This window comes from Rhodofomes roseus, assembly GCF_022264815.1.
Source record: "Rhodofomes roseus strain CIRM-BRFM 1785 chromosome Unknown C8Q71scaffold_3, whole genome shotgun sequence".
In the NCBI taxonomy this organism is placed as follows: Eukaryota; Fungi; Basidiomycota; class Agaricomycetes; order Polyporales; family Fomitopsidaceae; genus Rhodofomes; species Rhodofomes roseus.
The window spans coordinates 1,216,489-1,228,077 of NW_025952959.1; the positions used below are offsets into that span (position 1 = coordinate 1,216,489).

At 55.3% G+C, this 11,589-nt stretch overlaps 4 protein-coding genes across 4 annotated transcripts; 2 read left to right on the top strand and 2 right to left on the bottom strand.

Moving 5' to 3' along the window:
• Positions 1-8: 8 nt before the first annotated feature.
• Positions 9-3,844, top strand: C8Q71DRAFT_720860 (actin cross-linking; the record flags this gene model as incomplete). Its single annotated transcript, XM_047921385.1, has 21 exons — positions 9-64; positions 118-185; positions 331-456; positions 507-585; positions 635-755; positions 789-866; positions 916-978; positions 1,031-1,130; positions 1,178-1,275; positions 1,326-1,556; positions 1,612-1,688; positions 1,742-1,847; positions 1,900-2,106; positions 2,159-2,305; positions 2,357-2,437; positions 2,491-2,562; positions 2,612-2,746; positions 2,928-3,053; positions 3,300-3,559; positions 3,629-3,759; positions 3,816-3,844. 21 exons carry the CDS (start codon positions 9-11, stop codon positions 3,842-3,844), a joined length of 2,391 nt encoding a protein of 796 aa, XP_047783064.1.
• A 379-nt stretch (positions 3,845-4,223) lies between these two features.
• Positions 4,224-5,398, bottom strand: C8Q71DRAFT_720861 (DnaJ domain-containing protein; the record flags this gene model as incomplete). Its single annotated transcript, XM_047921386.1, has 6 exons — positions 4,224-4,248; positions 4,276-4,364; positions 4,445-4,835; positions 4,923-5,026; positions 5,097-5,111; positions 5,378-5,398. The coding sequence occupies 6 exons, from the start codon at positions 5,396-5,398 to the stop codon at positions 4,224-4,226; spliced, it is 645 nt and encodes a 214-aa protein (XP_047783065.1).
• Positions 5,399-5,900: 502 nt separating this feature from the next.
• Positions 5,901-7,351, bottom strand: C8Q71DRAFT_803753 (uncharacterized protein). Its single transcript, XM_047925977.1, has 3 exons — positions 7,292-7,351; positions 6,892-7,230; positions 5,901-6,823 (listed from the first exon to the last, which is right to left on the bottom strand). The coding sequence occupies exons 1-3, from the start codon at positions 7,309-7,311 to the stop codon at positions 6,139-6,141; spliced, it is 1,044 nt and encodes a 347-aa protein (XP_047783066.1). The 5' UTR covers positions 7,312-7,351; the 3' UTR covers positions 5,901-6,138.
• Positions 7,352-8,073: 722 nt separating this feature from the next.
• Positions 8,074-11,183, top strand: C8Q71DRAFT_700357 (uncharacterized protein; the record flags this gene model as incomplete). Its single annotated transcript, XM_047920120.1, has 4 exons — positions 8,074-8,330; positions 8,390-9,044; positions 10,213-10,439; positions 10,499-11,183. 4 exons carry the CDS (start codon positions 8,074-8,076, stop codon positions 11,181-11,183), a joined length of 1,824 nt encoding a protein of 607 aa, XP_047783067.1.
• Positions 11,184-11,589: the final 406 nt, after the last annotated feature.

Here is an 11,589-nt window from a genome sequence, read left to right on the forward strand (position 1 = left end):
TTTCTGACATGGACTCGCTGGAGGCACGCTCGCGGGATGTCCAGGAGAGAACTTTCTGCAAATGGTGCGTTCAATAGATCGCTGCAAACATCGAACTGACTGATCGTCTGCTGGTAGGTTGAATACGAAGCTGGAAACCAACGGATATCCAGCGATGACCTCGCTAGTCAAGGATCTATCGGATGGTGTCCGGCTCATACAGCTCATGGCAAGCACCTCTTCAGGGGTCGTCTGATAGCGTACTAATGTACGTGCCACATCGCAGGAGATCATGGGTATGAGGTACTTCCTGTGGCACGAACTACTGCTACATCCTATATCCCTTCGTAGGTGATACATCACTTGGGAGATACAACAGGAACCCGCGAATGCGCGTCCAGAAGGCCGAGAACGTGAACAAAGCCCTGGAGTTCATCACCTCGCGAGGCGTCAAGCTAACGAACATCGGACCCGAAGGTACAGTGGCTCACTAGAAGTCGGTGAGGCGATCCTTGATAGTCACCCAGACATTATCGACGGAAACTTGAAGCTCATTCTGGGCATGATCTGGACACTCATTCTTCGCTTCACGATTGCAGACATCAGGTATGTCTCGATGTTGACACTTGCGGATTATTCCCTGACATCCGGCAAGCGAAGAGGGTTTGTCCGCTAAGGAAGGCTTGCTCCTGTGGTGCCAACGCAAGACTGCGCCGTACAAGGAAGTCGACGTCCAGGACTTCTCCCTGAGCTGGTCCGACGGCCTCGCATTGTTCGTGAGCCCGTTCACCACCCACCCTTGACTCAAGGCCAATCTGGTGCATGGCAGGTGTGCACTTATTCACTGCCATCGGCCTGACTTACTCGACTACGATATGCTGGACAAGGTGGGTAGCCACTAGGCATGTCAGGTTAGGTCTCACAACGTACATGCAGTCCGATCGACACGCCAACACACGTCTCGCGTTCCAAGTGGCCGCAGACCACCTCGGGATACCAGTACGTTGTCTGTAGTCTACCCTGCGTCAACTGACTACACGACTCTATGCAGCAACTACTCGAGGTGGCAGATTTGTGTGATACTGCACGTCCAGATGAGCGCAGTGTCATGACTTATGTAGCCAGCTACTTCCACGCCTTCTCTTCCATGGGTATGTCTGTCGCAGAGCCCATGCCCGCCCGCTGAAGCCCAGCACAGAACAGGTCGAGACCGTGTCGCGCCGAGTGGAGAAGTTCGCAGAACTTATGCACTCCGTCTGGCTCAGCAAGAACGACTACGAGCGACGTGCACGCGAGGTACGCTCTCCCACTAGATGTCCTGCTCACTCAGTCTGATGCACACATAGCTCCTCTCCTCCATCTCCGTCACCCAAGCGCGCTGGGCCGCAGCCGAGTTCACCGGCACGTATGCCAACGCCAAGGAACATTCCGCCAGCTTCACCGCCTATAAACAGACGACGAAGCGGGCGTGGGTCACGGAGCGGCAGGACGTCACAACGCTCTTCGGGAACATCCAGACCAAGCTCCGCACATACGGCCTGCGGGAATACGCCCCTCCACCGGGGCTTGCGCTGTCGGTAGGTCCGGCACTGCGTCATACTGCGCTTCTGTCAGTGGCTGACTGTGCTGTAGGACTTGGATGCTGCGTGGAATGAACTGTTGATGTCGGAGGCCAAGAGGTCGCGAGCTATCAATGCGGAGATCCGACAGTGAGCATGTGTCTGCTGTCGCAGTGCATCAGTAGCTTAAGCAAATGACGCAGGATTAAGGAGGCTTTGCGCAAGGCTTTTGCTGACCTCGCTAACAACTTTGAGAAACGGCTACGTTCCATCTCTTCGGAGCTAGCTGGCATCGAGGGCGCACTAGAGGTCACTCAGAATCTTGACACTTGTCTTTGCGCTTAGCTAACTATGTATACAGGACCAACAGGAGCAGGTCACACAACTTCGTACAAAGTTACCACTACTCAGAGATGGGCTCGCTGCTGTAATCAATGCCGAGGACGAATGCAGAGCCGCTAACGTGGATGAGAACGACTATACCGTATTCACGTGTCAAGACCTCGAATTCGAGCTCGAGCTACTGGAGCAGAGCATCTCGAAGAAGATCGCCTTCATCGACAACCAGGTATCTCGGCCCGACACAAATACGCTTATCTTACTGATGTTTCCTCGTGTAGATCGTGTCGCGAAACATGACGAACCTGACACCGGCACAGCTGGAGCAGTTCGAGAGCACGTTCCGGTACTTCGACCGGGATGAGACGAATACTCTGAACCAGCCGGAGATGGCGGCCGCTCTTGCTAGTCTCGGCATCGTGTATTCCGTACGTGCATTTGTTCCTATGACTTTCCACTCCTCGCTTATGTTGCGGCAGGACGAGGACATGGACATTATTTACGACCAGCTACTGCAAGACTACGGTGCGATTACGTTTGAGACCTTCATCAACCTACTGGTACGTCATTTCCTGTGCTGGCCTTCTGGAATTCGGTACACAATGATCCGCAGGTTGAAATCACGGAGGACCAAACATCGCCCGAGCAGCTACGTGAGGCGTTCCGGGGCATCGCGAACGACAAGGTACGCGGATACGTCTGTCTCGCACGGATCTGGTCTGACTGCTTCGCAGCCGTTCGTGACGGAGCTCGACCTGCGCGTCGCACAGCTGCCGGCAAGCGCAATCGAGTATCTGCGGCAGGCCATGCCACCCGCGGCTGACGGTGTCGGCGATGCCGAGTACGACTACGAGGCTTGGCTGGACGCTGTCTTCATATGAGCGCGCAGTCCGCAGTGGGGTTTGAGTGCTCTGTATCCATCATCAGCTTCCTTTGCTCTGAGTGCAAGCTCGCATCCGTCTCCTGCAATTTGTTACTGTAGCATACATCGCTAGACGGGGCAGGTGTAGGTTAGACCGTGGGTACTTGCGTGTACCGACGTAATGCAAGCTTCAGATCAACAGCCAATCGCGCTGGCTCGTCCGCGCCTGCACTCCGCCGCAGGACCTGCGCGGACCAGAGATGGATGTGTGGGCGGATGAGACACTGCGGACAGTCGAGGCGGGACGAAGGCGAGTGAGCAGCCACCGGCGAATATGGGCAATCAGTATGGCAATCGCCGGCGTCATCGCCGTATCGCGATACTTATACGGACGGACTGCATCGCGCTGCACCGACCTGCCATCTCCTACTCGTCGCCCGCCACGTCCATCTCCTTACTGACCTACCTAACGACCTGAAACCATGGTACGTCCCCGCCGCCGTCCAGCGCGTCCGCCCCGCTCATCGCTGCGATCGCGTGCGTGCGCGCCGCCGCCACAGGCCTCCCAGTCCGGCGTCGGCGTGAGCCCCGAGTGTCTTGAGACGTACCAGACCCTCAAGCTCGGGAAGAAGATCAAGTACATCATCTACACGCTCAACCCGGACAACACGCAGATCGTCGTCGAGAAGCAGTCCCAGAGCACCAACTACGACGATTTCCTCGCGGACCTCCCAGAGAACGAGCCCCGCTGGGCGGTGTACGACTTTGAGTTCGAGAAGGAGGGCGCGGGAAAGAGGAACAAGATCACGTTCTTCTCCTGGTGCGTGTGTCCCCGTTCCTTCGAGTGTGCGCGCGCGCGTGTCCTCATGCGGTCGCGGTCCGCACGCAGGTCGCCGGATGACTCGAAGATCAAGAAGAAGATGTTGTTCGCCTCGTCCAAGGACGCCCTCAGACGCGCCCTTGTCGGCATCGCTGCTGAGATTCAGGGCACGGACTACAGCGAGGTCGCGTACGAGAGTGGTGCGTACACCTTGCCTCATCACCAAGCCGTCCCAGCTCATGCGTTACTACTACAGTGCTTGACAAGGTCTCCCGAGGAGCCTGAGCGACGATTCTGCCCGATTTCCATCACTTGTACCCCCTTCTACTCTGTGCCGCCGTGCTCCTTACTGGTCTGCCGTGTATAATCCCAAACCGGACGCCACACTACCTCACCGAAGAGCGAAATGTTGTAGAGTTGCAGATAATCGCCGGATCGCTGGTGTAGTAACAAATCAAAATCCCTTTACGATGCGCTCAGGATGCACGCCGGATGCCCATACACCGACATGGAGACACCCGATGGCGATGTGGCACAGCAATCAGAATGCGCTCAACTGCGGTTGCTGCACGTACGAACAAGCCATCAGCCAGGCTGCGCACTCGCGTTTGTATTGCGGTCGTCAATGCCAGTGCTCGATGGGGATTCGGGCAATTGCTGGATGTCAGGAGTGCTGCTGCTGGGCTTTCCTGGAGTCCTGGCGAAAGTGGACTTACACTGACATGAGTGGTAATGCGTGCACCTCTACAGTCGTGATGTGTGGCTGGTCTATCGTACACTGCAGAAGTTTCGCGGTGTCTACATCCTGGTTAAGCAGGGCACATTACATAGAAGTCACCGTCAATAGTATCTCAGTTACGTCGACGCAGAGAAGCCCCCGCCCACCGTCGCGACGACCATTACCACCCCCACAACTTGCACGATACGCCAAAACCCACTCTCGCTATGCACCCGATTCTGCTCGCGCGCCCGCGCCTCCTCTCGCGCCTCCGCGCCCGTCGCCCGTGCGTGCCCCATCCCCGTCGCGCGCCGGACGTTCGCACTGGCGAACGGGTCGGCGCCCTGTGGCCGCTCGTAGTGTCGCCCGGGCGGTGGGCGGGTGTGCCCACTGGGCCCGGGCGGCGGACGGTGTGAGTATTGATGCTCCCAGGCGTGCGTCGCGCCTCGCCGCCGCCGGACGTCGTATGACCAGTGTGAGTAGGGCGAGTCGTATCCGGAGGCGTAGGTACGTGAGGGTCCGCTTGTGGATTGTGTCATTGAGCGGTCGTATGCTCGTCTATGTTGTGCATGAGTGCTCAATCGAAGCAGTTGTGTGTATGACTGTGAAGTTGAAGGGTGCGTGTTCATAAGGGAGGGAACGTACCGTTTGCGATCATCTCCGAGCACGTCGTACGCTTGGCTCACCGCGTGAAACTTCTCCTTCGCCCCGGGTTCCTTGTTAACGTCCGGGTGATACTGCTTGCTTAACTACGTGCAGTCCGTGGGACACCTCAGCTCCGCGCGCCCGCCGTGTCTCTCACCCTCGGTATAGGCTCACCTTGTAGTAGCTTGACTACAGACTCTTCAGTGTCACGTACACTGAGCGCTGCAAGACTAGAAGGGACGCGCCTTGATCTGTGCCCTGGACGCGTTGTTCGGCACCTGGAGGATATCGTAGTGTCCATCCGCGCATCGACACGCTGTGGTGCCGAATGGTCTTCTACTTGGTGGTCTCTGCGGTCTCGACAGCCCAGGAATGTGCTCGTGTAACGAGGCCAACGATCGTTTCCCGCGTTGGGCGTGGAGAGAAGTGCTCGACGACGCGGTCGAGGAGCGCACAGTATGCTGGAGGATCGACATGGTATGGTGATGCGTAGCGAGTGTCATTGATTGCACATAGGCTTGCAAGATAGCTTTGGTAGTTTGCTGAGAATACAAGAAGGACGACAGTACTTGAGCACAAACGCGTCGGTGGTGGAGTGGAATACGGAGAGCGGGAACTGAGGCGCGTCGGGTACGCAGTGGCGCCCGTCAGCACAAGGCGGAGGGGCCGGGCCGGAAAGCTCAGCTCAATGGCGAACATGCGCGACGCTTGCAAACATGACCTTGAACTCGACCAATATGTAGTGCACACTGTCAGTAGACATAGGGCGAGCCCGTATCGTTGCAGTGAAGTATGTACGGGGTAGCTCTGTCGAGACGGGGATAAGTTACAATGACTCGGGCCTCCAGTCGCAAAGTTACTTCCCGTATGGGGCCGGGCCCGCCCCGTACCGTATCGGCGCCCGGCGCGTGAGTGGCTTCAAGTTCGAGATGGTCGTTGCGGGATTCTTGCACGCTTCGAGTGTGTACACAGATAAAAGCAGATTCGATAGATGTAGCGTGCACAGCGGATATAAGTATATTGATATGAGCACATAGGTCCAGACTGGGTATCGAGGGTATATAGTAGCTATAGGCGATGCGTAGTGATTTCAGATACAATGCAGCAATAGGGTATACACTGGCGATACATCTTCATGACTGGTCTTGTGGTGTCCAGATCCCTGCAATCATCAACAGTATATGTCGATGCGACTGGGCTGTTCGATCACGATGATTCAAGGCTCCTCTTCGACTCCTCCATCCTTCCCCTGGCCACGGACGTCCATATAGCTCGCCAAGAATGCCCACCTGTAGCTGACATGGGCCCAGACTTGCTGGCGGAGGTTGACCATGCAGCACTGGCACAAACTGACGAGCGCAGCATCGCCAACCTTCGTTCTGTCGTACTTGTCCAATAGCTCATCCCACGTGTCCATGATGTCCATCGTCAACCGCTTCGCCGCCGTGTATCGTATGCTATCGAGGGCCCTGCCGCAGGAAGCGTGCGAGCGGCAGCCCTGGACGATGATGCTGGTTTGGCTGTAGATGCCATGCGCGTATGTATGCGTGAGGACAGACTTCGCGTCCAAGCACTGCAGGAGGTCGTCCCGGCTCAGCTCGTCGGTGGTCCCGTCGGGATGAGCCGCACCCTCCAGCAAGACATGGTTGGGCAGCTGGCAACACATGTAGAGCGCGGTAATAATCACGAGCTTCGTGCTGGTCAGGCGAGCCAGGTTGACCGCGGTGATGGCTCGTGCACTGTAGTGGCGTCCCATGGCGAGCCAACGCGCGAGGTCCGTTGGGATGAGTGCCTTGAGCTGTTGTATGGACTCGTTCAGAACGTCTTGAATGCCATACTTATGGGAAAGGCGAATGCGATAGGACAGAAGATGGAGCTCAATGTCGTTTTTTTGGATATATCTGGCGGTCAAAGGCGGGTATGAGCACCTTGGGAATGAAGGGGAGACCGACACAAAGGATGAACGCACTTCTTTCCGCAGAGCAGTACACCCAATAGCTCTCTCAAAGAGTCGGGGGTATCAGAGAGATGCACGACTGGGCAGCCGCAGACCAGCTGACTGTCCTGTGGCTGCGGGACGGAGAAGAGGTCGCTGAAGACCTCAGAACGCCTCACCAACAGACCTCGATATACGCGGAAGCCGACGTTCCCCGCAACCAGAACGACACTCCCATCCTCGTACCAAAACTCTTCGTCGCGTACAAGCCCTAAGTCTTCGGCTTCAATGTTCGTGGGTTGCGAGCGATCTTTGTCCGACGTCTGTGATAGACGAGGCCGTTTGTTGCCACTTGCCTCCCCCGAGCTGTCTCTACGCAACATTGGACAGAGCTCGGTGAGTCACGCAGTGTACGGAATGTTATAATACTCACAAATCAAGGCTGCGCTTCATTGAGGTAATTGTAGTCACAGTAGCAGGATGTGTGGCGTTCGAAAGAGAGTTGGCAGGCGCGTCTAAGACGCGCGCCGACTACCCTAGCGCGATCACGTGCGCACATTGTGTACTCAATAAGGTTACGATTGTGCTGTCGAGTCAATGAGGGGGCTATGTATCTTGAACGTATATACGTAGTATAGGTAGCAAGCCGAGCTTCTCTGCGTACGAACTGATGATATAGACATGAGGGAATCAACAGCCCCAATCATCGACAGTAACGTCCATATGATCATCCGGCAACTCCCCCACCGATCACAGTGCATCGAGCCAAGTTGGCCCACCGAGGCCGTTTGTGACTGCCGCTCTCCGGTTCCATGGACCCTGTGAGTTCCGTAGTTACCAGTGATCAGTTTGTATGGATCCGTATTACGCACCTGAAACCTCCGCGCTCAAGTGACGGACGTTCCAGTCTTCCAGAATCCAGACACGTCCACTTCACTAACGCCGCCCTGTCACGCACCCACGTGATCGCGTCAGTCGTTCTGCGCCACATTAAATCTAAAGATTTTCATTCATCACACACGTTGGACGGATCCCCTTGTAGAGCATCCACGGCGTTTCATTCAGCAGGTACGCACTGATTCATCTGACCTAACTTTAAAGAAGCCTCCACTCACCTAACAAGTTAGCATGTCCGAAAGAGATGTTTCAAGTCACAAAAGGCCTCGTCTGGCCGAGTCGGGCAGCAGTAGTTCGGCGGCTGACGGACCTAGGGACATGGACTTCGAGCGCGACACTGAGTTTTGGTATGAAGACGGCACAGTAATTTTGATTGCAAGCAAAATCGGCTTCCGCGTACATCGAGGTCTGCTAGCGGAGCGAGCAGAAGTGTTCCGCAACATATTCTCCATCCCGCAGCCACAAGACAGCGAGCTTGCCGTCGGTTGCCCGGTTGTCCGGGTATCCGACACAGCTATAGCACTCAGAGAATTTTTGAATGCGCTTATTCGAGAGAAAAGGCATGTACCAGCATCGTGACATTGTTTGGCTTTCCTTGACCGGCGACCACCGCTGACATCGCTGGATCCCGCAGGTACAACCGTTGGAGCGATGAGAAGCTGGAGAGCCTGGCTTATCGCGTGCGGCTAGCCCACAAATATGGCGCAGAAAAGCTTTTAAGCGAGTCTCTTCAAGAGCTGAAGATACTCTTCCCTGTCCTATTTGCACACTACGACGCTTTCTCCGACGGAGACTTTCGGGGTGCTCAAGCCGTTGTTGCTGCTAATTTGGCAGATCTGACCGACACACCTTCAATCCTGCCAACTGCATTATACAACTGCTGCCTCCTTGCGGATGCTACGGTACTCCAAGGTGTATCTCTGTCAGATGGGACGGTCGAGATGCTGAGCAGAGAACACCTGCTACGACGCTCCAATGGCAGAGTGAAGCTGGCCTCCAGACGTGCGCTGTCAATCCATGAAGTCTTCTTCTACACCTTTAACACCAACTGCACCTCTCCGGGACACTGTCGAAGTTCGATCCTGCAGATGCGCACCGAGGCCATCAGGCGACTCGACGAAACGGATGTCAACATTTTCGAGTCATGGCTCCACTTCCTACAATACAACGCCTTGGGCGAGGAGGACGACAACCTACCAGAGCCATGTCAACAATGCATGAGCCTTCTCTATGGTAGAGATGAGGAGGTTTGCAGGGGTAGCCGGGAACTACTGCCGTCGTACATGGGAGTCGAGGTCGAAGGCTGGGGAATTCTGCCGTTACCCATGCCGATCCTATAACAATGCGACGGTGAGTTCTTCTCATGCTCTACATACTGTACTTGCTCATGTCTTGATCAGTGTTGTCGCGAGATATAAAAAAAATACAATGTACCTAGTTGATGAACGCACAGTGGTTGCCCAACTATGTCAGCGGTCAATCAACTCGACACTACACGTCGACGGTGCCGTCGTAGCTACGTTGTATACACTGCCAACAGGTAGCACTGGCAGCTCACCTCGGCCGTCTTTGACAAGCTCGCGCAGTCAATTCTTCCCCAACAAATGGACTGTATGAGAGAATTGAATTTTTCTTGCTGCTAACCAGAAGGGCTGACATGAGACGGGGAACAATTTATTCGAGTTTAGGATGGATGGTACGATGATGATGATGAACTCAGCATTGATTAACCGCTGCAAGCAAACATGTGCTAAGACGCGGCGGACGCCGGCCTGTACAGTAGTGGGCGTTTAAACGCGCCACCCAGGTCGTCGTCCCGTTCGGGGCTGTACTGGTAGGAGTAAAGTCTGGAGAGGTAGGTAGTAATGGGTCGGTATCGTTCTGTAGTCTATGGTAGCAACTATGTGTATGGTTCAGTTCGTCAATCCAGGGCGCATAGATCGTAATAAATAATCATAAGTGAGAGGTGAAAGGAAATCCTGCATGCTCCGCGTTCCGCGGTCGGCTCATCGTCTTCTCCTAGGGGCGCAAGCCGTATTTTTTCCCCTAGTGCACGGGTGGGTGTCGGAGGTGTGGGGGGTGTCGAGTTTGGGGACGGTGTTTCGCCGTGCAGCTAGCACCGTCTAAGGATGGATGGTACGCGCAATTGAACGAGATCGTTGCGGACGCGATCACGTGCTTGTCTGCCACGCGCTTAGCGCTGCAAGCCACACTTCGAGCGTGAGTTCAACTTCCACACACACCACTACTCGAATCAGTCGACGTCCTCTCGCGTCTCTTCATACGACTGGATATATTGCTCTGCACTGTGAAACACTGTAACAGAAGACAAATATGTCGAACATAGTGTCTGGGACGCTCATGTCCCTCCGATCTCGCAAACGCGCTCGCGCAGATCCGGACGCAGTTTCCGTGTCAGGAGACTGTGGGACACGGCCGGAGGCCAGCTTCACGAAGGACGAAAAATATTGGTATCTAGATGGGAACATCATATTACTGGCGCAGAACATAGGTTTCAGGGTCTACAGGGGACTTCTTGCGGAGCAGTCGGAAGTGTTCCGTGATTTGTTCACGGTCCCTCAGCCACCCGAGGCCCAGTCGACGGAGGAATGCCCTATGGTCCACTTGTCTGACACTGCGCAGGAGCTGCGAGCTCTGCTTTCCGTCATGATACATGGACGAAAGTACGTACCTGCCATACTCCTCCTCGCGGGGCTGCGCTGACGACTCGTGGGCTCAACAGGTATACCGGCGAAGATGAAGCCCAGTTCGAGGATGTCGCAGCGTGGGTTCGCATGAGCCACAAGTATCACATACAGGACCTACTCGATGACGCGATGAAACGGCTCAAGAGATACTTCCCCGACAAGTTCGCAAATTTCAAGGATGACCCTCACGCTGTCCAGCGTCAGTACGCAATCGCGGCGGTCAACCTCGCCCGACTGACGGACTCGTTCACCATGATCCCTCCGGCGCTCTACTACTGCTGCACGCTAGACAGCCGAACTCTCCTCCGCGGATCCGCTCGCTCGGACGGCACCGTCGACTGTCTGGCTCCGGAAGACCTGGAGCGGTGCATCCAAGGCAAGGCTGAGCTTGCGGGGCAGGCAGCTCTGTGCTTGTCGAGAATATGCCGATCGACGGTCAGCGACAGTTGCGCCACACCGGCCGCATGTGGGCCTGCGATCAATCGCCTTCATGACACACTCGCCATCGGGGCACAGTGTGTAGGCGCAACGGACGCGCTTCTGACGTGGCGGACGGACATTGAACGGGAGCTGCAAGAACATCGGGAGCTCTCTATATTGTGTAGAGCGTGCCACGTCATGTTGCTCGACAGAGACGTCGCTGAACGCAAACGAGTGTGGCAAGAGCTGCCATCTCTGTTTGAACTGGCTATGAATAACTGGGAAAGAGTGGTCGGTTGACATGCCACTCGTTGTGGAGGAGGTAAGTAGGTTATGAACGTATCATTCTGTATGTCCCGGGTCACTATCGTCTGTATGTACTGTATCATCTGCTTTGTTCATTGCACATCGGTATTCGCGGTCTAGACACTAGACAAGGATTAAGATCATCGTTCCAACGGACTCATGTCGTGGCATGTGAACCGCGACATGACAAGGTGTGATGGCGTAGTTTCAACGGTACACTTGTTGACTGCTTGTGCAAAGCGAAGGGCTGTCGTCAATGCAAACGCAGATCGGATTGTATTTTTGGATAATGCACTGATACAATGCGCGCCACATATGTGACTATCAAGCGGAAACTTTGGCATACATCGCCTCCAAACGGATGAAGCACGACAGGTTCAAAAGCGAGGTAGGAATGATG